The 27,416-nt window shown below is 36.4% G+C and overlaps 1 protein-coding gene across 2 annotated transcripts in view; it reads right to left on the reverse strand.

Annotated features, from left to right (window-relative positions):
- MGMT (O-6-methylguanine-DNA methyltransferase) overlaps positions 1 to 25,990 on the reverse strand; it is a 190,532-nt gene extending 164,542 nt beyond the window's left edge. For both annotated transcript variants that reach the window (XM_015812029.1, XM_015812030.1), the window contains exon 1: positions 25,857 to 25,990. In XM_015812029.1, coding sequence (XP_015667515.1) covers positions 25,857 to 25,978 — 122 coding nt within the window. In that variant the 5' untranslated portion in view covers positions 25,979 to 25,990. The remainder of the gene's footprint in view (positions 1 to 25,856) is intronic.
- Positions 25,991 to 27,416: the final 1,426 nt, after the last annotated feature.

The following is a 27,416-nucleotide window of genomic DNA, read 5'->3' on the forward strand; positions in this document are numbered from 1 at the left end:
TAACCAATCAGAACACACCTCCACCCAATCAGAACACAGCCAAGCTCCCACCCAATCAGCTCAAACCCCACTGGCAGTTAAAAGGAAGAAACAGCAGCGATCACACACACTACTCCCAGAAGCACGAAGCTGAAGACACCAGCCTGAAGATGACGAATGTGACTTCGTCGAAACGTCGCCAGGACACTTCTAATTTTACGCGGGAGAGAACCCGAGTGACCAAAGACCTACATATATATATATATATATATATATATATATATATGAACTAGTTTTTTAAAAAACCTGAATTAAAATAAAATTATAAATATATAAGATTTGGTGCATGAAATCAAAGGGTTATCCTTTTAATTCAAAGAATCTGTTTTATGTCAAAGGCTACATTCCAGACTGTATAATCTTTCAAATACGCTTTTTGAGTGGAAACTGTTATAATTAACCATGATCTAATTTAGATTTTCTGTCCCCAGTGAGTCCACCAACCACAATACAGTGTGTGTCAACAACAATGAGACAGATTTATTATTTTAAAGTTCTAATACAATTGTACTTTCTCAAGCACAAATCACCCAGAGATATCAACAATAGAGAATATTGCATATACATGGGTAAATAGTGAGGAATCTCTGTCCTAAAAATGTGTCTGATTTTAGGAAAGCTGTATGCTCAGATTAATGTATGTCAGTACACTGAAAGTCAATAAAGAATGACAAATGGAGCACTTAAACCCAACTATCACTGATATTACCAAAACACAATCTATAACAGTTTAGTATAATATAGCTAATGTTAGTTAGTTTCATATATATATTGGTATTCTAATCATTTTTAGTAAGAACAATTAAGCTGGAAATTCGGAATTAAAAATTGATTGATCGATCGAGAGATAGATACAGTATGTGTGTGTGTGTATGAGAGAGAGAGAGAGGGAGAGGGAGAGAGGGAGAGGTAGAGGGAGGGAGGGAGGGAGGGAGGGAGAGAGAGAGAGAGAGAGAGAGAGAGAGAGAGAGAGAGAGAGAGAGAGAGAGAGAGAGAGAGAGAGAGAGAGAGAGAGAGAGTGAGAGAGAGAGAGAGAGAGAGAGAGAGATCATAAAATAAATAATACATCTTAGGCTTGTGGGAAGTCAGCTCCCCAGAGAAGGAAATATTAAAAGGGCAGAAAAATATATTTCCTCAAAAGAATTTTTAAAAGCAGAAACCAACCCTGCCCCCAAGTCTCTCTGTCCCAAGCAAGAGCCAGCCCTGTACAAATGCAAATGTAAAACATCAGGAAAGTTGGAGCCAGAAGCTCAAGAAGACAAAGACCTAAAATCTGCATACCCCACCCAAACTCTAGGAGCCATTAGCCCCATCACCAGGGAAGCAGGATATGATAATAGGACTAACCCATCTACCAGAGAGGCACACCTAAGCTCAGGTCAGAATATGTGACACAGGAAATATCCTCAAAGTTCATGCCACAGGAACAGGAAACTATTCCAAACAAAAGGCTAGAGAGGGTATAAAAACCTACTACCCATGTGCTCGGCCCTTCTTTTCTCTGGTCTTTCCTGCAAGAACCATCTTTCTGCCTCTTCAATAAACTGCAACCTTCTTCCCAAAGCAGTCACCATGTTGTTTATTTATCCCTGGCTTGGATGAACCAGGATGAAGACTTTTCTTTTGACAGGCTATTCCTAGGTTTAAGTGTAATAAAACCTAATGGTGAGTCATGTTACCCACACATCAAGATAAAACTCAATATGAAAGTAGTAAGAACTAGGATAAATTGCCAGGGAGACAGCTGAATGAGGAGATGAATTAATAACTTAAGTAGCTTTCCCCCCCTTCCTCTTATAGTAAAAGAACAATTGCAAAGAACTGCAGTAATTAGCAACTTCCAATGAATCCAAATTTGGGTATAATTACAGGTAGTCCTCAGTTGCAGTAATGATTGTAATCATCAATGGTAATTGAAACTGGGTACTCCATTGTTAAGTGATGTGTTGCTCAGCAATAACAGCTCTGCTGGTCCTTGTTGCTAACAATAAACAAGGCCCCTATTGAACCACAACTTCCAACTTCCTGCCAACTTCCCAATGAAATTTGCTTCTGGAAAGCCAGCAGGGAATGTCACAAATTGTGATCACATTGCTATGGGTTGCTGCTACATTTTAATTGCAAGTGGGAGCATCCAGTACCTAGACTGTAATCATGTGATAGTGGGAATACTTTGCCAGCTGAAGTACGAGGTCCAGGTGTATCTACCACTCATTCAGCCCCATCGTAAGTTAGAATGCTTATTGAACAAGTGGGTTTTGATGTTTTGTCTTAAAGCCAAATGTTGATAGATCCAGACTTACAAAATTGATGGTAACGTTTTTTTAAAAAACATTTTCCATTCTTCCCTTTACTCTGGAGAATCAAAAATCTCAATTTATCTCTCAGAAGAGAATTGCTCATTTGCAGAAGACATCTGAAATTGCTTCCAAGGAATTTAGAGCAGGATTAATACATACAGTAGCACAGAAAAGTATGGAAGGAAATGAACAAAGTTTTTACTCATGACAGCAGGAAAAAAGTCATATGATAATATTGTTCAAAGAGAAACTAAAAACCATTCACCATTTATGCAATAATAGGAATAGATAACTAAGCAGGAAGTTTGCAATTAGCATTAGTAGAAATGTTTCATAATTGGACTAAATTCTGAGTAAATTTTATGTAATAATGTTTATAAAAGATATGGTATACTGAGTAAAAGAATTAATTATGTAATGTACTTGGAACTACCCCTTGAATTGCACCTCACATATTCAAAGCAAATCCTATATCATACCTTATCTTTCAAACAACTATATACATAAAGACATATAAACCATTTGTCATGTAAATCCATGATCTTACAACAGCATCATATTTCTTGAATAACTTCTTTATCTATCCCATGAAGATAAGTCCTTAGGCCAGTGGCCCCAACCTTTTGCACACCAGGGATCAGTTCCAAGGAAGGGGCGTGACTTTGCGTGCTGCCTGCATCCTGCGGATGGGGCTTTGCTTGTTTGCATGGCCCAGTTGCTGGCATGCTGTGGCCCAGTGCCGGTCCACGGACCGGGGGTTAGGGATCCCTGCCATAGGCTGCCTTTACAAATCTTACCATAAGCTACTTATATGCAAATTTCACACTTATAGATATCATAAGTGTCATCCCATCAAATTCCACAGATAGCTTATCCATCTAACCTATTGGATCCGGGAACATTTTCTCCACCAACTTTCGTTTAACTCATACATTGCATACCTGCATTTTTCTTCTATTACAAGCAGCTTACATGCTTCCTCTTATATAATACTATTGTTGGTATTTTACTACTGCACTTCATATTCTTTTTTTAAATACACGAGTCTTCTCATTTTGATGACCTTCAGCTGTCCTAAGGCTGCATATCCCCAGAATTCCCAGTCAACATAGCAGATTGAAAATAACCCCTCATTTATATCCTTGCATAACTATTTAGAGCTGGGGTGTCAAACTCAATTTCATTGAGGGCTGCATCAGCATTGCGGTTGCCCTCGGAGGGTCGGGTGGGTGTGGCCAGGGTGGGTGCAGCCTACTGTGTGGGTGCGAATGGAGTGGGTGTGGCCTACTGGGTGGGCGTGGCAAACTCTACATCATTCACGTCAAGGGTGCCTGTGGGGGCCTGGGCAGGAGTGGGACAGATCTGAGGGTCTCTGGCAGAAGGGGGTGGGACCAGGGCAAATGCCAAGGCATGGTCCACTGGAGGAGCCTCACTGTTCCTCTCAGGCCATGTGGGGGGGGCTGGATGGTGGTGCGGGCTGCTGGGAGCCTGGACAGCAGAGGTCAAATGTCCAGCCTGGCCTTCAAGCACCTGCCGCACCAAGCCCAGCCCCACTTCCCCAAGGGGGCGCCCAGCTGCACTTACTTCCTCCTCAAGGTTGCTGCTGCTGTGCTTGCTCTCCTTACCCAGGTTGCTCATGATGGGTACGAGGGCAAAGTCAGAGGGAGGCCCATTCCCTCTCCATGGGAGGAAACCCGGCTTTGTATCCAAAGCTTCCTTAGCAATAGGGTGGGAGACCCCCAGGATAGGCCAGGAGGAGGGGGCAAGGGGATGGTGAAAGGGCAGCAGGGCAGGACTTCCCTCAGACCCTCCCTCTCCTTCTTTCTTTGCTAAATACAGAGTGGTGGGAAAATATTTGAGATGAGGGAGGGAGAAAAACAGGCAAGAAACGCAGCTGGGGAGGTGTCACCTTCGTGAGGAATGAAGAAATGCACAATCGCCTGGAAGTGGCCAGCACATGGCCCTCACCTACTTCACATATCTGGCTTGGTGGGCTCTGGGGGAGGGGATGCCATGAGCAGCGTGAGAGTCAATGCTGCCCAGCCCCCAGCCTGCCCGGTTTCGGCAGGTAGCAGGGTGCTTTCCTCATAGCACCAAGAGGATGAACCAGGCGATGGTGCATTTCTTCATTCCTCACAAATGGTGATACCTCCCCAGCATGCACCCAGAGGGGTGGGGCCGATGCAGCAGGGGCTGGTTCCTCGCTGTTTCCAGACAACTTTGTGGAGCTAAGACTCAATGCGTTACAGCATAGATGGCCGCCACAAAATTGTACATTGGCTCCCGGCCGGCCTGGGCCAGGGCCAAGGCAGCAGGGGCCGTTCCCTCACTGTTTCCAGGATGGCTTCACGGGCCACATGAAACCACTACGCGGGCTGCATCTGGCCCCCAGGCCTTGTGTTTGACATGTCTGATTTAGAGGAAAAGTGCAGCAATTATTATATATAAAGAGAGAGAATAAGATAATAGCACAAAACAAACTATAATGGAAAAGAACAGCTGGTATATCAGATTATATCTCATGGATGAAAAATACACTCTTGAAAACTTAGAAAGCAACTTAGCTTTTTTGATCCATTATTACATCTCCATAGACATCCATTATTACAATTTTGTAAGCATTCTATTTTTGTCCACCTTTGTATTTTCCTTCTACAACAGGAATGCCTAGCTGACCTTCAGAAAAAAAATCTATATATCAATTGCTGGAGAGGGAATCTGTGACTATCAAGGTATTTATGAACTATACATTTTACTTTCTTAAAAATGAATATGCTGACTTGAGGTTGTGAATTGTATTTCAGGCACATGAGCTGGAAGGCCCTAGTTTTCTACCTCTGTATTATATAAGAATACTTTCCTTCAATGAGTGAAAATATACACAAATAATCATAGTAGTTTAACCCATCAGAAAAGGTAGGAACAGATAAAAACTAAAATATATAATTCTATATCCCTGGAATTATTAATAATGTAATAAATGACAACAGTATATTCTATTGCATATTTCCAAATGCATCCCCATCTTAAATATTATCATGAGTGAGATTTGCATGATTTTACTTCTTAGAGGTTTTCTATTAGATTTTGAAAATTAAAAATACGACCTATAATCTTTCTTTGTGCCTCAACATCCAGAGTTCTTATTTAATGCAAGTTTTGTATTAAAAAACATTAACTAGATATAACAACTAGCAGTTCATTATAAATATAGTACTGTATTATTTTGTGATAAATACCAAATGCATACTATATGTTTAAAAATAGCCTATCGTATTATATATTATGCTTTCTAAATTTATTTGTAAATATCTATACCTAATTAATCTTAACATGAAATTTATTTAAACTTTAGTCAAAGTATTAACTCATTGATAAGTGTCAGTCATTACATTTCGCCATTTAGGCAAGTTTTTCTCAGCTGCATTGACAACTATCATAATTTAAATTATATTTTATAAACAATTCTAGAAAACTTCTAGGTTCAGAAGGCAGCAACAAATCATATTGTTCCTTCCTCTATGTAGAAAATGAAGTGTCATCATCTCAGCTTTGTTAGCAGTCAACAAAAGGGAAAACTCAAAGACAACATGCATTTTTTTAAAGTACAATCTGACTCATGCAAGCCCCCCCCCAAAAAAAAATATACAATGCAAAGTGCACTTTATTTTGTTTGACAAAAAGTATTCCTAAAGGTAATTAGCTCACGCACAAAAGTATAATCTTACTCCATATACTGATCATAGAATTTATAGTGTTAAAAAGAAAGAAAGCAATTGTGTGTTTCTGGCTCCATGTGCATTAAAAACAAACCTGTGTAAAGAATGGAACAGAACTAAGTTTAATTTTAAAAAGTGGGTTAATTAGTATCAAAAGAAGCATTTACTTAAACATTATTTTTTTAAATGGCAAACTGTTCAATGTTAGTATAAAACTATGAGTAGTGTTCTTAACTAAAGAAATGACAAATACTAGAAAACCTCTACAATTTGGCTTCCGTATCTCTGAATTGGTATTTCAGTGACAGATGTTTGTTGCGGCAAAAACCTCTGTCAGAACAAAATTAGGTGATCTATCATTTTAAGATATGGTCTTCATATACTGTTTACTCGAAGATATCACTTGCCTCAAGCCAATTTTGACCAAGAACATTTTGTGATATGGAAGTGATTTGTATATCATCATTTTTGTGATAAATGTAGCTCTTGAACACAAAATAACCTACCATTCCACAGTATTACAGTTAAAACTTCTACACCAGTAAATCTATACTACTGCTTTTATTACCACAAGCATACCGAATCTAGACTGTTGTATTTTCCTTTTTATTTGTTCAGTAGCAATCTATATTTGCCTGCCTTAAAATGTTGCCACCTCTGGATCTACCCTTACAAAATGTGGTCAGCTTCAGGAATTCACTTTTGTACTTAAACATATTCCTCATAAGCATACCATCTTTCCTACCAATGCAAATCAGCAAAGAAAACTATGAACACATGTAACATTGAAACAAAAGCATCTACGATAAGATTCCCCCCACCGTGTCCTTGCTGTACCAGAATTTCAGGGTAGGAAACTCAGCATATGAAATCCCACAGAACAAATTAACTTCATTTACTTGGCAAAATATTATTATATGAAGCTATTCTGTACAATCTGATTCAGAAATTAGCTAGTGGATTTGCAGATGCGCTATTCAAAATTTTCAAGAGTGGCTATTGGCACAAACATTTCAGCAACATGTGGAACAATACCGGCTTTTTACTATTGCTTTAAATAAATGGGTTTTTATTTATTTAAATTGAATTACAGATTATGACAGAATTCAGTTGAAGAAAAGAATTGCTAAGTATTTTCTTAAGGTAGAAATCTTAATGTACAACTGGAGATACAATTTACTTGGTGGTTCTGCATATTTCTGATTGGCCTAAATAAATAAATTAGTAACAGTCATTATGAAGTATGCAGTATAATAACGTGAAAGATAACCATAGTTTTGAAATTGGAGGAAGAAGTAATGTGTAGTATGCTGATTACGCTATTCTAAGTCAAAAATGCAAATGAACTGCATTTTAATAAATAAAATGAAAGTGAATACACACATATACAGTATATACACACACACCCAAACTAATGAGAACAGTTATGTGATGTGTCTCTACCTACAAAGTTCAAAATTGTGCAACCGTAGTATTCAGTATAATACTATGGAAGTGAAAGTTGAGCTTTAAAGAAGCAAGAAATGAAGAGTATTGATGTTTTTGAACACTAGTGTTGGAAAAGACTCCTGAAAATGCTATGGATATCCAAAAAACAAATAGATTATTGAACAAATTAACCACTCTCACTCGAGGTACAAATGAGCAGGCTAAAATTATCTTACTTCAAACGCACTATGTGAAGACCTAGCTCTCTAGAGAAGACCGTAATGTTGGGAAAGGTAGAAGGGAAGAGAATGACCAGCAGCAAAGTGGATGGACTCACTTAAAGTGGTGATGTGTACACCATTGGAAGACCTGAAAGTCCAGATTAGAGAATAGATCGTCATGGAAAAAGTCTACCAATGTGATGTCAACTTGATGACACATCATTCAATCATTAGAAAACTGAAGTCAAACCCTCAAAATGTAATTTCTGGGATCAGTGCATCAAAAATTTGCTTTACAAATGTCTATTCAAAGTTCTGGCTCACTGATTAATTTATAATATTTTCTTTAATAGCACACATATTAATACATACATATACACACAAACACAAAGCAGATATCTTCAAATGCAATTCAGAATCTAAGAATGAAGTTTACCTGAAATTAATCAATAATCAATAGAGCAAGTAATGAATATCTACTGGTAGCCAGCAAATCCCTAGCCTCTCATTTGAAGGGTCCATAGATAGGCAGAGAGGCCAAAAATAATGCAATTTAGAGATTTGCATTAGATATCATGCCATTGCACGACTTATCTTACTTCATGCCATTCTGCCATTTTCATGTCATAATGATATTTTCATGAAGTTCATAATGTATCATTTGTTATTCTGGTATCATGATGACTTATTATACATAACACTGTTCCTGTTAAAAGGAATTTTCTGAAGATTCAGACAAAATGTGCAAACTCAGATGTTAAAATACTGATTCATAGTCACTGCGTTGAAAAGCTATAGTAATGTAACATGTGAATTTAACAATACCTCCATAAAAATACACTATTTCCATATTAACATGTCCCTGTGCCTTATTAGTATTATTCAATATGAACTAGAAATGAACTGGAATAATAGAACAACAGAATTGGAAGGGACCTTGGAGGTTTTCTAGTCCAATCACCTGCTCAAGGAGAAAGGCCTATATCATTTCAGACAAATGGTTGTCCAATCTCTTCTTAAAAATTTCTGGAGGCAAGTTGTTCCACTGATTAATTGTTCTGTCAGAAAATTTCTTCTTAGTTCTAGGTTGGTTCTCTCCTTGATTAGTATCCATCCATTGCTTCTTGTCCTGCCTTCAGGCGCTTTGGAGTATAGGTTGACTCCCTCTTCTTTGTGGCAGCCCCTTAGACATTAGAGCACTGCTATTATGTCAGCCCTAGTCCTTCTTTTCATTAAACTAGACATACCCAATTCTTCAAACGTTTTAGCCTTCATCTTTGTTGCTCTTCTCTGGATGTCCTGTATTTGTATATATTCTATTAATATAAGACATACTTCTACAAGCTTAAGCTCTTAAGACGAGTTCAATTCCAAACTAGTATGAACAATGGATTTGATTATTTATAATTTATTTATTAATTAAATTTATATGCTGCCCATATCACTACTGAAGCGACTGGGTGGCTTATAACACAATCAAAGGTAGAACACAGAAACATTAAAAATATTAAAATTAACAAGGTTTAGATAAAACCAGGAACCAGTATATGCATGGGATGGAGGTGGGATCACTAGCCACCTCCAGCTCCCATCAGGGGCTGAAGCCAGTCATCAGAGTTAGGTTCTGAGACCCTTTTGGAAGGCCAAAAGAGCAGGGGCAGATCTCAATTTAAAACAAAAACAAAAGAGTCAGTATTTTTGAATGGTCCAATTACAGAATGATAAAATGTTCAGCCAAATATGTCTATTAGAGGATTTTTTTCTATTCCATCTCTATGAAAAATGAGCAAGTTTGACCCTTCTAGAATTCATATGTATATTAGACATTTAAGAGGGTGCTATGAATTCAATGATGCTAGGATATATTATGTATCATACCCTCTGCAATTATATCCCTTAATTGTGTAAAACGTGGTCATGCTTAAGATATAAAAAATACTGCTGATACCCTATTGCAGTGATGGCGAACCTTTTAGAGACCGAGTGCCCAAACTGCAACTCAAAACCCACTTATGCATCATCGGGTGCCGGGTGAGTGTGGCCCATTGGCTGGGTGTGGCCAATTGGGGGGTGGACCATTGGATGGGCGTGGCTGCGGTGGTAACAGCAGACTGGGTGGGACTAAAAAGTTCAATCAATCAATTCCAACTTTGCAAGATCTTTTTTTCCCCGCGAGAAGTTGAAATTGACTGATTGATTGAACCTTTTTTTTTTTTTGCACACGGTGGTGGAAGCCTAAAGCAAGAAGGTTTTATAAAACCCAGCTGAAGGCCTAGGACTGGGGCAACGACGTGCGTGCCCACATAGAGGGCTCTGAGTGCCGCTTCTGGCACCCGTGCCATAGGTTCGCCACCACTGCCCTATTGGAATTGGTAGGCATTGGTTGAGGACATACAGCTTTTCTAAAGCATTTGATTTAAAGATGAAAACATTTTGATGATTATCCTTTTTTTCTGAAATTACCAAAGAATCTTAATGGGATAAATAATTCACTTATTATTATTATTATTATTATTATTATTATTATTATTATTATTATTATTATTATTATTATTATTATTATATTTTAAAGTATTGAAATGAAAAGACTTTGTTGTATCCAGGGCACAATATACTGACAAAAGCCAACAATAGTAAGGAAGAAGATTTATAGCACAATGATTTGTGAGTTACATGTGTGATAGGTCATTGGAAGCCTCTTGTTAAATGCTTAGCTTTAGAAACATTCCCCACTTTCCAAAATTATCAAATAGCTGTGGGATGTTTGCAACTACAATCACAGACAACTAAATTTTGATTTTTTTTAATTATAAATCCCTTAACTAGGATGTTTGTGGTCATCAGAAATTATCTGGAATCAGACTATCTGCTATAAAAAGAAAAGAATACACTTCTCCAGTAGCAACAGACTACCATTTAGAGCAGTTTTTGTTTCATTTGAACAGATACTAGATGATACAATGTATTAATGATTTCTTTTTTGACCATTATGGACTCCACAACAAGTTACAGTATCTTTGAAAACACTGCTAAAGTATTTTGCTAGGGTCCATTTTCCATGATAAACTGCTGCAAAAATATTCCATCTGTTTTCAAATTTGTTAAAAGGCACATATTATACAGTTCATTACAAATATTACTAACTCTTAGACAATGACTCTAATGTGTATAATGTGGCTAATGAAGTAGAAATCTTAAACTAATCATTTACATGCATTTCATATAGTATTTCTAGGGGAAGAAGTTTATAATCATAAACAAGTGCAATCACTTATGTTAAGCAATCCATGGACCTAGTCAATGTAGCACATCAGCCATTATGCAAAATTATGACATTAAGGAAAAATAATCACAACTATTGCAGACTTTGCAATTTGTATTGTTTACTTATTACAATGTAGAACTAGTAACTTTGGAAAAGCAAAGCTTGATAGTAAAAACATGGTATGTATGTGTGTATTATAATACAAAGGATTTGAGAGTGCTTTGTGAAACATTATATTGTAAGGTTCACTGGTATTGGTCAAGACTATCCTATGATCTTCTATCAGGATGATTAATGAAGGCACCTTTTTCATAGAATGTCACACTTTGCCTTTTTAACAACTGACCTTTCATGGAATACTACTGAACTCATAATTCCACTTTTGTTCAGTTTCTTATTAGTAGAGTTAAAATTAATACTTATGGGAATGATGGCTAAGGCAATGCACAGTAAATCTTAGAGCACATCAGACCTCGATGCAGGCTATCCAAGAAATAGGGCTTGAATCTGTCCATTTCAATCGAACAAGCATTATACCAAAACACAGTGTCCTTTTAAAAGACAAATTAGGCTATCTTCCTTACTTTTTAATGTTTAGAACTGGACTCATGTAATAATTTTCAAAATTTAGATGTGCTAATGAAATGGTTAATCCCCATGTCTGGAAAAGCATTTTAATTTTTATTAATTGTTGGAAGACTTTTATTACAAGTATATATTTCAAAAACAACCTCTAACTCATATTAATCTTAAAGGAGACATTTTAACAAGGATGGTTAGATAATCCAGCAAAATTAAGAACTTTCGCATTTTGGTAAATGCTGCAGATTTAACAACCTGTCTTCATGCACTTCTATCCTATGTCCTGGGAATTTAAATCATTCTTCCTCAAGGGTGATGATAGCAAAAGATTATTACTAGTGAATAAAGATACCTATAAGAAATATCTGAGCTTACTCAGAAAATACCCAGAAATGATACTGAATCGCTCAACTGACTGGTTTGCAACATGAATCTGGGATGTTCACAGTTATTTATGAACTGAACCTATTCCATCTTCCGTCAAATTCTCCAAAATCAAAAATATTAATTGAATGGTGCTTATGCATTCTGAAATTAGTAAAGCATAATCCAGAAATAGCAGTCAGGCGAGTACACATGTGAAAAGGATATGAATTAATGGGCATGTAATTTACAAAGCAAGAAAACATCTTCTGTTGGTATGTACCATATTCCTAACTTAAGTGCATCTGAAATAATGCAGATTTTTTTTAAAAAAAACCTATAGAGCATGATTGTATGAAGGACATTACTTTTTAAATGATCAAGATTAAAACCTATATTTTACCTTGCACAACTTCTGGAACTAGACAGTATCAAATAATATGAGTGTACAAGATTCAGCATATCAACAATCACAATTATGACATATTTTTAAGTTTGCTAATTAATATAATGTGTATTATATTAAAATGTGACTGAAACTTGGTCTATCATACAAAATACTAGAATACTTGGGAGAAACATAAGAAAAGGAAAGGAAAAGGCTACGATCAACTTCTGGTTGTGAACTGCATAAATTTATAACATAATAAAAGATGTTACAAGGAAAAAACATTATGTTCTGTGTTTTTATGTATATGGTTTTGTGTGTGTGTGTGTGTGTGTGTGTGTGTGCATATGGTACTATTTATTTCCCTTTGAGAGTTGCCTTGCTGATACAAAGGTATGTCACATTCTGTGATCTTTGGCATTTTGACTGGAATTATGTGATTAACAGCTGGTCTTATTAAAAGCTTCCAATAAATTACAACATGTGTACTGTATGTACTGTATGTAATGCTCGAGTATATCATGCATTTGCTTTTTCCTGTTTTTGAATACTACATACACATTTGCTGTATTTTCTGGTTGTATTCTAATAAGGAATATAATTGTATATAGTCATTATACTATTGCTACAACAACAAGTCTTATGGTTGCCTAAGACTGTTGAACAATACTGTGTATGTTATATATGTGTGTAGAGAGATGTTGTTTGATAGATATTAAAAGTATCATGGCAGAATGTAAGCAGTTCCATGTAAAGCTGCCTTTTGCAATTGACTGATGATTTTCTCAATGCCAATGTTCAAATGTTGCTCCAGTTGCTTTAGGATTGCCCCCCAGGCATCTTACTATAGATACTATCTTTGCTTTCTTCTTGCATATATTTTCTCTATCTGTATTTGTGATTTTGTTCAGTTCCTTTTTTTTATTATTCTGCTGTTTTCAGGTCCAATGTCCACTATCTAGACTTTTTTTGTCTTTCTTATCAATAATTGTTAAGTTTGGGATGTAATGTGGCAAATGTTTGTCTGTTTGAATTGCTGCTACTTTGTCATTCCATTGTTTGTTATCAGTCTGTGTCATTTTGCAGCAGCTAAGTAGGTGGTCCACTGTTTCACCTTCTTTGCAGAATGGGATTGTTGTCTGTAGCTGTCTTCTCCATTCTGACTTTGTATGCAATCCTTATTCTTATTATTTGTGATGAACAAGACATTCTGAACCATTACAATATATTTTAATTATAATCTTCAAAATTAAAATGTATATTGAGGAGTAAATAAAAATCTGAACATTCTCATTCACATGACAAATACTTAGATTTCCAAATTCTATTGCTTCATCACCTTTGCATGGCTTTTTTCATTTTTTATACTATACCTAAGAGGGAGATATTTTATAAACATTTAGAATGTTGTTCATTTTAGAATATGGAGCTTCACAGTTTATCATTGCCTCTTCTTGCTTACTATGAGAAAAGGCTATTTCAAGAAAGACAAGCAAACACATTTTTGAAAGTTATGCTCTTATATATCGAAGGACATCTTCCATTTCACACAGAAATAAATCTTAAAACCCAGAGGATATATGCATAAATGAAGAACTATAAGAGTTGCGAGGAATGTTTCTTGCACACTGAGAACTATAGGAGCAACAAATAATGGCATTTGACCATGACCAGCAGAATTGCAGCTGCAAACAAATCTAATAGAGAAATATGTCTTAGCAGACAAGACAATGATCTTGATGCGATCATTGTGATCATTAGTTGTTCATTTATGTATATAAATTATGCATGTATATAAATTAAAATCCCCTCTGAACATGGTTATCGCAGGTCAAAACAAAGCAGCAAAAATTTTAAAATTAGAATTAATCTGAACACGGAAGATATGTCAATACAAATTTAACCCTATATTTAAATAACTCCTATGCTGACATTTTGGAGATTACAACTCTAAATTCTGACTGATTTGCTCTGTATCCAGAGTGCTAAAAAATACTTCTCTTTGACGATTTCCAATCGTTGTTTAACAGTTTTTCCATGATACTCTGAGCCTCAGAAAGGTTACAGAATAGTTGCATTAATCCTACACACAGTTGCTGTTCTGCAAATCCAGAAGAACACTTAAAAAGTATGTGGTAAAAATGCAACTGCAAGAATTCCAGACATTTTGTAATCTATTTAAGAAAGAGAACATAGCATTAAGTTGCTACAACTGAATTGACATGACGAAAAAATAAATTTTAATAAACTATACAAAGCAAAAAAAAATAGCAGCACCTTTGTTTCAATTGATTTCCACTTTAGCAATGCCAAAAATAAAGGCATTATTCATGTTGTCTTCTTTCTGACACATTTGTGTCCTTCAGATTCTTTCCTTCTCCTCCCACTTTCAAGGTTGTGCTCCTTCAAGAGCAACAAATTGCCTTTGAAGTAAACAGCTCTTTAATCAGAAAGGATTATTTGCAAATGGTCCTGAAAGTGAAAAGCCACAGGCCAAGGACCAAAGAAATACTTGGGGGGGGGGGGCATATATAGTCCTGGAAGAGACTCAGAAGAACTTAAATAAATATGAGAATTAAAGTAAGTTACATCAGAGAACCTGTATAGCAATTTTTTTTAAATTGCCCTCTTTTAATTTTAAATGGAAATAAATAGATAGGTACATAGAATTGGTCTTACCTTAAGAAAATACAGGTAGTCCTCGACTTACAACAATTCATTCAGCGACTGTTCAAAGTTACAACACTGAAAACAGTATCTTATGACTACTTTTCACACTTACGACTGTTGCAGCATCCCCATAGTCACATGATCAAAATTTAGACGCTTAGCACTGACTCATATTTATGACAGTTGTGTTTCCCGGGGTCATATGATCACCTTCTGACGAGCAAAGTCAATGGGGAAGCCAGATTCACTTAACAACCATGCTACTAACTTTACAACTATGGCAAGACAGGTCATTAAATGGGGCAAAACTCACTTAACAAATGTCTCACTTAGCAACAGAAATATGTGGTTGTAAATTGAGGACTACCTGTAAATTGAGGACTACTTTTTTTCTATTTCACCAAATCCTTGAGATTAGATGATTAGCTGCATATCTTTATCTTTTAATTTTTATGTCAACTAATGACCAATATTTTCATTATTGAACTTTGCTTTTGTGTGAATCATATTACACTTTAATTATTGCTCCAGGTCAATTGAAGTACATCTTCTTCAAATGCAGTATTTCTATGATGTTATTGATAAATTATGAGAACCATCAAAGAAGAAAGAAGGAAATATGAAAATAAACCCAGCTGCCAGGACAATTTTAAAGGTGCAAAATGGATTGTGTAAGAAATTTTTCCAATCAACAATGTCAGTAGGATAACCTATGTATGTATGAATGCTGTTGAATTAGAATAAGTGAATGTTACGGAAAATTATAACTGGACTAGTAAAAATGCTAATTTTCACAGGTTGAACTCATTTATCATGTGGTAAATCTGTGGAAAAATATATTTTACAGTAGTCTGATGTGGGCTGGATTGGTTCAGATACACATATTGTTTTCTTAAGGCTAGATAGTAGATGTGGTATTAGATCGCATTCTGTTTCTAGATTTACAAGTACAAAATTCTTGCTATAAATTCACAGTTGGTGGTTTGATATCCACATAATTCCCAAATATTTCATCATGTCATGAACTATAAATTGTGCACTATTTTTAATTAGCTATCTTTCTTTACTTGGCAGCCATCAAGCCACATTTTTTCCCAATTGATTTTATTGCTAATAAATCTGCCAGACCTGTCAATCACTTTTTCTACTGTTGTCATTGATGCTCCTACTATTTTTACTAATTAAAAATCTATCTTTGCACACATTGTACTTTAATAAGGAGTCTGGATATAAAACTTGTAGCTGTAGGTCATTATATGTAAATAGCAAGTGACAAAGTAGTGTTGGAGATGAATGATTTGCTAGATCTCTACACCCTCAGGGAAAAAGAAGCCACCTTCTATTTTTCTTACACTAGGAAAGTAAGATTACCAAAAAGAAAAAGAAAACTAACCCTGATAGCTAGATAAAAAAGAATTTTATATACATACAAAGATACACATGTTATCCAGTTTGTAAAAAAAGAAACATGAACAAGGGGAAAAAATCCTCTTGGCTTGACATTCACAGAAAATAATTGGGAGATTAAATTCAGAATTAACACTATTTATTTATTTATTTATTTATTTATTTATTTTGCTTAAAAGACCCTTCTAAACAAAGCTCCCCTCTGGGTTCTTCATTCTAACAATTGACTAAAGAAAACAAATTAAGTATGCTGCAAATGAAGAATGAAAGAGAGAGATAGAGAACTAAACAATAGAATGTATGTCTGCTAAGGACAACTCAATAATCCTAGAAAGTTTTTTTAAAAAATATGCTATAGAAAAAACAGTTCAGGAAACTCTTTTCAATTATCAAACATCACTAGAAAGTAAAATCTTGCTTCTTGCTACGTATTTGCCAGTTTAAAATGTTTCACGTTCATTTAAACTGGGAATATATTCAATGAAAATATGGATTTAAACATATGTAGGGGAAGGTATGAATGCATGCCAACTAGTTTTATATATGAGTGTTAAAGCCACTGTCCTGAACAAAACCCAGATCATCCAACAGTATATCAGTAAGATAGCATCCAAAGATAAGGTGCTGAGAGAATGCCTGAAGCAGCAGCAGACATAGGAGGAAAATTAAGCAAAAGAAGTGCTATGACAAGACAAGGAACTAAAAAAGATGTGGAGAGTAGAGACCAAAGTGGACCCAGTGGTAGTAGGAGCACTTGGGACTGTGACTTTGTCTCTTTCTTTGTCTTTATTGATAAACATTGAGACCAATTTGCTACAGCAGACTGGACTACTTATAATATGTAAGTTGTTTGAGAAGACTTGAGTATTACTTTAAAGCAATTGTGTTTTTTCAAAACAGTAGTGCAGGGGTCCCCAATCCCTGTTCCGTGGACCGGTACTGGGCCACAGCATGCCAGCAACCGGTCCGCACAAACAAGCAAAGCCCCATCCATGAGATGCAGGCAGCACACAAAACCATGCACTCTCCGGTCCACAGAAAAACCTTTCTCCACGGAACCGGTCCCTGGTGCCCCAAAGATTGGGGACTTCTGCAGTAGTGGCAATTTTTTAGGTGACCGATTCTAAGAATACCAAATACCCCTTAGATCAGTGATGGAGAATCTTTTAGACACCGAGTGCCCAAAAACTGCCCCACCCCCGCACCACCCCATCCCCGCTCTACCCCTGCCCCACCTCCACCCACCCGCAGGGCCACCCACCATCTCCACAGCCTGCCACAGATCGCCCAGGCGGCCCAATAGTGCCATGGCGGCCACGCCCTCCACCCATGCCCCGCAGCATCAACTGTTTGTGACGGGGCGCAAGGGCGGAGTCTTGTCCCCACTGCCCTGCTGCCATGTCCTTGGCTGCGCTGCTCCAGGCAGGCCGTGCCTGGGGGCGACTCTCCTCTGAGGGGGCTGCTGGTGTGGAGGGGGCCGTGGGGGGAGGTGGGGCTGGGGCAACGGCATGTGTGCCCACAGAGACGGCTCCAAGTGCCACCTCTGGCACTCGTGCCATAGGTTCGCCACCACTGCCTTCGATAAATGAAAGCCAAAAAAGATATCTTTTAAAATCATATAGAAGATCCTTAACTCTATTTCAGGAATCAAGAGGACCATCACTTTCTGATACTTAACTACCCAGTAATCCCACCTGAAATGTTAGGTGAACAGCACCAAATAGGTTAACCCCTCCCCAAAGTTCCCCTGCATTCTTAACCTAAGTGTTAAAAAGAACGAAATTTATCTTTATGTGAATATAAAGACACAGTTACAAGACAAGTATCTTGGTATATAAGTGAATTCTCAAGATTTGATAATTTCTATTCAGTGCAGTGAACAAAGTAATGCAATACTCTGGATTTTGATAGTGATATATGTATGAGACACTGAGCATAAATATTGCAATTACAATTTTACTATAAGAAAACATTGCCAATGTAACAAAGAAAAAAGGCCTTGACCAAAATATCTGAGGATATTAAACTGAGACGTAATCTACTGATGCAAATCATTACATCTATTTGCATTTGCTTACTGAACCCTAACACAGAAATTAAACTACATAGAATGGGGGGAGGGGGGAAGAGAGCTGGTTGTGCATGGTTAAAAGGAGACATCTTGGAGGATCCAAGCTCTTTCATTAATTTCCCTACTTCCCCTCATTAACAAGTAAAATGTTTTTACTGCTTGAAAAGTTTTAATAAATAGAAAAATGCAGGGCAGCCTACATAAGTTTTTAATGCAATATACAAAAGCTTTTAATATTTTTACATACATTAATGAAAAAGCTAAATTTTATAAGACCTATTCTGTGAGGGAAATAAATACCACATGAACAATTACAAATCCCTTATAAATGTTTAACTCTTCCATTTCATACAATACATCAATTAGCAAGTCAATTAAATGAACATGTAAGGACTGATTTGTTTTTTAAAAAATCTGGACTCTTTCAGTTCTCGTTCTTAACTATTTTAATTTATTAAGTAAAAGCAAAAAAAGCTGCCAGGGACCCACATTCAAATTCACACTCAGCCATGAATTTTCTGTTTTTAGTAAGTTAGTAGTAATGTAAATTAGTATTGAAATGTCAGTATTGAAATATTTGAAGTGCAAACAAAGAATATATAATAGACTTTCAGGTGAAAGAATAGCCACCATAAACTTTTAGTGGTCTTTAATTAGCTACCCTGCACAATCCGGTTACTCTGTGAGTAATAATAGGCAGTTTATCTGATAAAAGGCAAAAAACCCTAAACATCATCTGAACATTCAGGAAAAGTCAATAAAAGAGGTAAAATCAAGCCATTTTATCTTTGTAAAAATGGAATATAAAGAGATGTGGCTCAACATTTCAATGGATTCAAAGCAACCAGATATAAAGTTCTATTAAATCTAATCTCCAAAAAAGCTGATGGCCAGATATTAAAATTCCCCCAGAAAATTGTTAACACATACTTAAAGAAACAAGATAACAGACCGGTTCCCATTCATTCTGCCTTCAGGATTTTGGGGTTCTCTGCCTAAATCCTGTATACAAAATACATTAACAGCTATGCCAGCCCTATTAGAGATCACAGATATTAAGAGCTTTAGTGAAAAGTCAAATGGGAATAATATTACAAAATAGCCTTCATCTGACATGACTGACAATTATTCAAAGGAGTCTGCTGAATTGGGATTTTAAAGTAAATATGTATAATCAAACTCTACCTTTAATCTTCAGTAATATATCTTCCAAGTGAAAAATGTGTATGTGGTAGGTTGAAGGAGAAGTATATTGCATTATTTAGTTACACAGATGACACTGAGTTGGACCCAATTCCTGGAGATTCTGTGTAGAAATGTTTGCCATGTCTAACCGAAACCAGGAAGCTGTGAGTTCTAATCCCACTTTAGGCATGAAAGATGACTTTGGGCCTGTCATTCTCTCTGCCCAACTCACCTCACAAGATTGTTGTTGTAGGGAAAAGAGCAGAAGGAATAGAATAGAATAATAATTTTATTGTCACTTTGAATATACACTAATTGGCATATATTAAAATAAAATTTTGTTGCATACAGCTCTCAAAGGGTAACCTCCAATATACACTACATAAATATGAAATAAAATAAATACATACATACATACATCTTGAGTCCGTAAGGAGAAGGGCGGGATATAAATTAAATTAATAAAATTAATAAATAAATTATGCATATACAGTACCCACATATGTTATATGACACAGAGAAACAACAGTCTGGTTCAGGTTATGTATACATGTGCATGGCAAGAAAAACGAATCTTGCGAGTTTACCAGATGGATGGCCTAGGGAACAAAGCTATTACAGAATTGGGTAATCCTGCTAGAAATACTTCGAAATCTCCTCCCAGAGGGAAGCAACAGAAACAGACTGTAAAGTGGGTGTGTAGGGTCTCTAACAATGTTTTGAGGTCTAAGCACGTAGCACTTATAAGCAGCCTCCTGAATACCTCGGCTGTCCTTGCCATTCTCTGTATGGACTTTCTATCTGAGGCACTGCTGCCCCCAAACCAGACAGTGATGCAGTTTGTTAAAATGCTTTCAATCGTGCCTCTGTAAAAAGTGGCCAGGACAGAAGGAGAGAGATGTGCTCTCCTCATCCGACACAGGAAATACAGACGCTGGTTTGCTCGCTTCACTAAGGATGATGTATGGAAAAACCAATTCAGATTGTTAGTTATCTGCACCCCCAGATACTTAATACTGTTGACCACCTCTACAGCTGCATTCTTGATACTTAGTGGAGTATGACTATGCCGGCTCTTTCTAAAATCTACAAGTGTACTAGATATGTTTGTTGCCTAGATTTATTTATAAAAAATGATAAAGGTAGGATAAAAAAATCTATAAATAAATAAATAAATCCATAGCTTTCAAGGTTATTCTACTGAACTTCTGATCCAATCATCTCCCTTCCCTTGATTCAGCCTTGTGCAGTATGTTTTTCTACTCCTTCAGTGCGCAAAGAATGGGATTGTTCCATGTTGATCATTATCTAGAGGGACTATTCAATCTTTAATTTGTCTATGACTGATTAATAACCCTTCCAAAATCCATATTTCAAAGGCATGTATCTTATTTTTCTCACTCTTTCTCAAAGTCCATATTTTACAAATACAAATTACCACTAGAAAAAGAATTCTGAACTTTGCTGTGAAAGAAATATCTTTCTTATTGATAATTTTACTAAAATGTGTAATTATTTCTTCTCTAGGATTAATCTCACTTTTACTGATTCAACACTGCTGGACTACTGCAGTACAATCTACATGAGGCTGACCTTGAAGAGTATTCAGAAATTTCAGCTGGTGTAAAATGAAGCAGTGTGGACAATTATGGGTGCCTGTCATTTGGCACATGTGCTTTAATTTGGCTACCAGACTGCTTCCAGGTTAACTGTTTTCTCAAGTTTCAACTATGTTTTCTTGGGCTCAAGAGTAATAGATATTGGCTTTATTCATTAATTCATTCAATTTATATGGCAGCTCATGATAAAAACATGACTCTGGGCCACTAACAATATTTAATATAAAATAGCAAAATAAAATTATGAATAATATATTAACTAGCCAAGAAAAACCAACCAAAGCCTAAAAGTTAACATAATCATGAAATGGGCTCAATCACATGCCCCAGGTCCTGTCCATTATAGGGTAATATCTGATAGGATCCAGACAGATAGTCTTTTTTATTTTGTTCATCTACTACAGGGGTAGGCAACCTTGGCTCTTTTATGACTCGTGGACTTCAACTCCCAGAATTCCTGAGCCAGCAGGAATTCTGGGAGTTGAAGTCCACGAGTCATAAAAGAGCCAAGGTTGCCTAAACCTGATCTACTACAAACTTCCTGACCCTGCTGGCCTTATAAAAGCCTTGAGACCTGGCTTTTGCTGTCCTTTTGTCTAGGTCAGAAAGTAGGGAGTTCTTTCCCATCCTTGGGTGAAAACATCAGTGGTGATATCTTTACAGATGTTAGCAACATTCAATCAAGATAAAGCTATGATAATTTTAGAAAAATTCTGAAAAAGCTGAATTTTCCTTTAAAGTCCATTAGAGATCACGAATGGAGGAAATACTCTTTGAAGAAAAATATCAACAAAGGTAATATTCTTCACAGATTATTACAGAACCTGACTATAAAAACCTGATGCATAGTCAGTCATTAGCCACATAAAGGCTACGCATTGGCAAAACTTGTGAATTTTACCATGCCATACTAAAGGTTCCTCCAAGTTCTTTCTAGTCAAAGGGGAAGAAACTTCCCGAAGTAGCTAGAACAACTTTACTGCCCTAGATTGTTTTATGTCAAATGTAGAAAAATGTTGGACCTATGGAACTTCATTGTACTTCAAAATCCTAAAGAACTCTGAAGTGTACAATGATAGCAGAATATAAAGATTTAATAACTTATTTACTGCTTATGAGAACTAGACTAGACGATCCAGATCATCATCTGATGATGTGCGGCGAAAACGAGCTCCGGTGAGGCCGTCCGGCCTCCCTGTGAGTCCGAGGAAGGACAGTTAGGGTGGAGCCTGCAAGGTTCTCAAGAGCCGAGGCTGCAGCTGGCTGGCAGCTAACCTATACAATTTGGAGCCGAATTAATCAGTAAGACTAATAATTTAATTTGGATTGACTGAATAATTAATTTAATTAACTGCTAACTATTTAACCTAATCTATGTTCAAAGGAGCCAAGAAAACTGCGTCCTGCTGAGCTAAGACTAAGTCAAAAACTGGGCAAGGTCCAGCCCAGATGGAGGCGTGGCAGATTTTTGACTTAGTCTCAACTATGCAGGAAGGCTGAGATTACCCACCGGTGGATTCTACACTCATCATGCTGGAGAAGAGTCTATATTTCTTGAGAGTTATGATCGATTATTCTGGATTTAAATAACAAAAATATAATTTATTTAACAGATAACATTGTATTTTCATCTGTAGATACTTAAAAACGCAAGTAATTTTGTAATGGATGCTTTAAAAGGATCTGGATATCTCTTTTTATTTTTGGAATTATGATGAGTTAAAAAATAAACTCCTATCATTAAACTTGTTTTTTTTCTCCACCTTTATAATCTAGCAACTGTGTAAGTATAAACAATCCCATAGTTATAATCTGAAAAGCCATCAGGAGAAAAACTAGCCCAGTTTATTTTTAATAAAAGGAGGATCATAGTATATAATAACTCTTCCTGCCATATCCATTGAATCTGCAGAAATAGAGATTGATGTCTAGATATTTCTGGCAGGGCAAGCAATATTTCTCTACAACACATGCTTTAGATATACAATTCCATTTTGAGATATGTAAGGCCAGTGTCAACCTATCTACCCCCTCAAAAGCTGCATTTGAACCTAACCCAGTTAGTAAAAGAAAATCAGTCAAAAATTGCATAGCATTGCTATATATTTTTCCCATTTCCCACTAATTAGCCTATTTAAGTTATGTTTTTTTATTTCACGTATATAATGAAACAAAAATAAGGTAGACCAAATGTCAAAGATTAATATTGTCTTCATAATCCACACAACCTGATTGCCTAAGAAAATGATGTATTGGGACAACAACGTTTCTGCTACAAAAACATCAATATACATGTAGATATATCTTTCCAATAAGACATAAGGAAATCCAGGGATCTACTAATTAAAAAGGCTTTTAGTTTTCACCTTACAATTACAGCAAACACGAGAGGTAGCACTCCACCTTATGAAATGTCAAGGTGGGGTTAATCCACTTCAGCTATTTGCGTCATTTTTAAGGTATTTGTACATGAGGAATAACCAGCAGTGTGGTCACATTTGGTGAATAAATTATAGCGTTAATGCTATTTTCCAACAGCATTCAGTGGGATGAATTGATAAAACCATTGCTGAAAGAAATCACTCTGTCAAAGTTTTACAAAGCCCTATTTATCACAATATGAAGATGAACAAACAACCCCTCCCCCAAGTGACGATATTTGTGTGCAAACATTTTATGGAATCAGTTTGGAATAGTAATACTCATCAGTTGGGATTACTTATTTGGTGTGCTATTATCCTGCCAATGTTTCTGGATGACACATAAAATAACTTAAAACTTATCTAATCCTATTACAGTTAGCTAAGTTTGACTGTAAGATGATTACTAAACTATTCTGCAGAAAGGCCTAGAGATAGTAGAGAGATAATGCTGGGCAAAGTATGAATCCAAATTTGTAAAGTCAACTTCACTCTTACGTATTGTTTGTGATTTCATCCTACCTCATTTTTCATTCATTTTGCAAAGATTTAATGCCTCTAGGTCACATTCAGTTATAGTGTTTATTTCTTTCAGTTTTTCTTGTTTCTATGTATGTATATTTGTATCAAGTGGAAGTTCATAAGTGAGCTTAGTTTTGGAAGGTTTTTAAGATTTCAATACACTGTTTCTGTATTATTCTTGACATTATTAATTGTGAAAGGCAGAAAGAAAATCCACTCTTTTTAGTGAATGAAAAATTCACAAAGTTCTCCAGTGACCTCAATGAGACAACTCATGATAACTGTTCCCTCCTCTTTCATTTTGTGCATAAAGACATCTGCAGAGAAAAATCAATGTTTGCTCCACTTGTGGAAACTTTAGCTGATGTTCATTCACGAGTGCTGAAGATTCCCTTGTGCCACAAACAAGAAGACTTGGAGTGAGAGCTTTCTAAATGCTTCATCTACTCTAAACAGCTAGGGAGGGTAAGATGACTTTCTGGAAGATGGCACAGGATAAGAAGATTTAAAAGTAATAACATGGATTCCATCAGGAGCAGGCATTGTAAGACTTATAATCCCTTGGTCATTAAAACGCATCACATACACAGTAGATCTTGGTCTGCTACTGAATTGCTGAAAAGAAAAGTGATTTATCAGGACAAAGGAGCACACCATCTTTTAATGCCACCAAGATGTTATTGTTTTGAATACGGATGTTTAAAAAAATTATGATGTGAAATAATACTTTTAAAAACCTCCCTTGGTTTTAAGATTAATGTCAGTATTGTACAATATGAACTGTGTTAAAGCCTAAAATGTTTGCTGAAAATTATATCTATTTCAGTACAACTCCCAAATAAAACTAAGCATTAAAAAAAAACTGGCAAAGTAGCCTCAGACTTGTCCATTCATTTATATTGTATCAAAAGCTATTAAAAAAAGAATATAAAATTAAGTTTTTATAGCAATGCATATTTGCTATTTTTATGTTATACATAAACTAGCAAAAAATTTAAAAAAGTATTAAACATTGTATTCATGTTGAGAATAAAAAGGTTTCTGCTGTTTTGGAATCAATTTTCATTTTCTCATGATACCTTGTGAGACAACATCAGCACACTTCTCCCTGACCTCATCTTAAAGCCGTATTAAAAATGCTTCCATCAAAGGAGGAGTGGTGGTAGGATAGGGAGGAGGAAGGTGTAGGCAAGTGAGAGGGTGGTGCGGGAGGGGGACACTGGACACGTCCGTGAATGTACTGATTGGTGTTGATTTTTTTTTCTTTGGTTGATATTGTGATAAAAGATTTATGTTTTTGTTCTTCAATGAAAAATCAATAAAAATTTATTTTAAAAAAAAAATGCTTCCATCAGTAATCAGCAGATAATCTCTTCAGTCATTTGAAAAATAATAAAGATAAAGTAAAAATGGTACCAGCCCCTTCAGCAGTTAGTAGCTAATTTTAAAAAAATGTTTTAGTCTCTAATTTTTAGGCTATCCAACTTACAACTTGTAGATTTTTTTTTTTAAAAAAAGGGAAATATAAAAATGTTACCTAAATTGCAAAGTTCTTGCAAGAAATGAAACCAACATTTCTCATTGAGTTGTAGCAAAGATCTTGGTTTTTTAACATGCATATTTATATGTAAAAATAATGAATTAGATTCAGGCTTACCCATTTTGTGGTTCAACTTTTCCCTCAAGGCGTATCTCATGTACTCCTGTTTCACATCCAAATATCTCAATTTTTCCCAGAGGACTACGCAGAACCACACGTTTCCTTTTACACTGAGTCATCTCATCTCTGAAAGGAACCTGGTTTAAAAACAAATAATAATATTATATATATTTCAAGACTTTACACACATTTAGTATTTTTTCCTCAAATAAAAGAATTAGGAGAGACCTTTTTCTCAGGGAAAAATTATTTATATATAAAAGCATGGTATTCATCAGTTATAATGGACTCCAAGCAGGGAAAAGCATTAGTGTATTGATGAGTGAATTAACAGGTGTTGGCTAGAGGGATTCTTATCAAATTTTCCTCGTATTCAAGAGTTTATATTGGGCTAAACTGAGAAGGGATCAAGGAGAAGCCAAATCTTTGCACTGGGAGTCCCCTAAAAACAAAAGTTTCTACACTTGTGAACTGCAATGTTATGGCATATTTATTTTCCTGTCTAAAAACAGCAACAAATACAAGTTATAATAATAATAATGATAAAGTTGGAAGGGACCTTGGAGGTCATCTAGTCCAACCCCCTGCTCAGGCAGGAAACCCTATACCATTTCGGACAAATGGCTGTCCAGTTTCTTCTTAAAAACTTCCAGTGTTGGCGCATTCACCGCTTCTGGAGGCAGGTTGTTCCACTGGTTAATTGTTCTAACTGTTCTAACTCTCCTTAGTTCTAGGTTGCTTCTCTCTTTGGTTAGTTTCCACCCTTTGCTTCTTGTCCTGCCTTCAGGCGCTTTGGAAAATAGCTTGACTCCCTCTTCTTTGTGGCAGCCCGAGATATTGGAACACTGCTATCATGTCCCCCCTCATCCTTCTCTTCGTTAAACTAGACATACCCAATTCCAGCAACCGTTCCTTATATGTTTTAGCCTCCAGTCCCCTAATCAACTTTGTTGCTCTTCTCTGTACTCTTTCTAGAGTCTCAACATATTTTTTACATCGTGGTGACCAAAACTGGATGCAGTATTCCAAGTGTGGCCTTACCAAGGCATTGTAAAGTGGTATTAATACTTCACATGATCTTGATTCTATCCCTCTGTTAATGCAGCCTAGCACTGTGTTGGCTTTTTTGGCAGCTGCAGCACACTGCTGGCTCATATTTAAATGATTGTCCACTAGGACTCCGAGATCCCTCTCACAGTTANCACAGTTACTACTATTGAGCAAGGTACCTCCTATACTATACCTGTACATTTGGTTTTTCTTGCCTAAATGTAGAACCTTACTTTTTTCACCATTGAATTTCATTTTGTTAGATAGCGCCCAGTGTTCAAGTCTGTCCAGATCCTCCTGTATCCTAAGCCTGTCTTCTGGAGTGTTGGCTATTCCTGCCAGCTTGGTGTCATCTGCAAATTTGATGAGCTCCCCATCTATCCCCTCGTCCAGATCGTTGATGAAGATGTTGAAGAGCACTGGGCCCAGAACAGAGCCCTGGGGCACCCCACTACACACTTCCCTCCATGTAGATGAGGTTCCATTGAGGACCACACGCTGAGTACG

Source organism: Protobothrops mucrosquamatus, unplaced genomic scaffold, assembly GCF_001527695.2.
Source record: "Protobothrops mucrosquamatus isolate PMUCROS unplaced genomic scaffold, P.Mucros_1.0 scaffold62, whole genome shotgun sequence".
In the NCBI taxonomy this organism is placed as follows: domain Eukaryota; kingdom Metazoa; phylum Chordata; class Lepidosauria; order Squamata; family Viperidae; genus Protobothrops; species Protobothrops mucrosquamatus.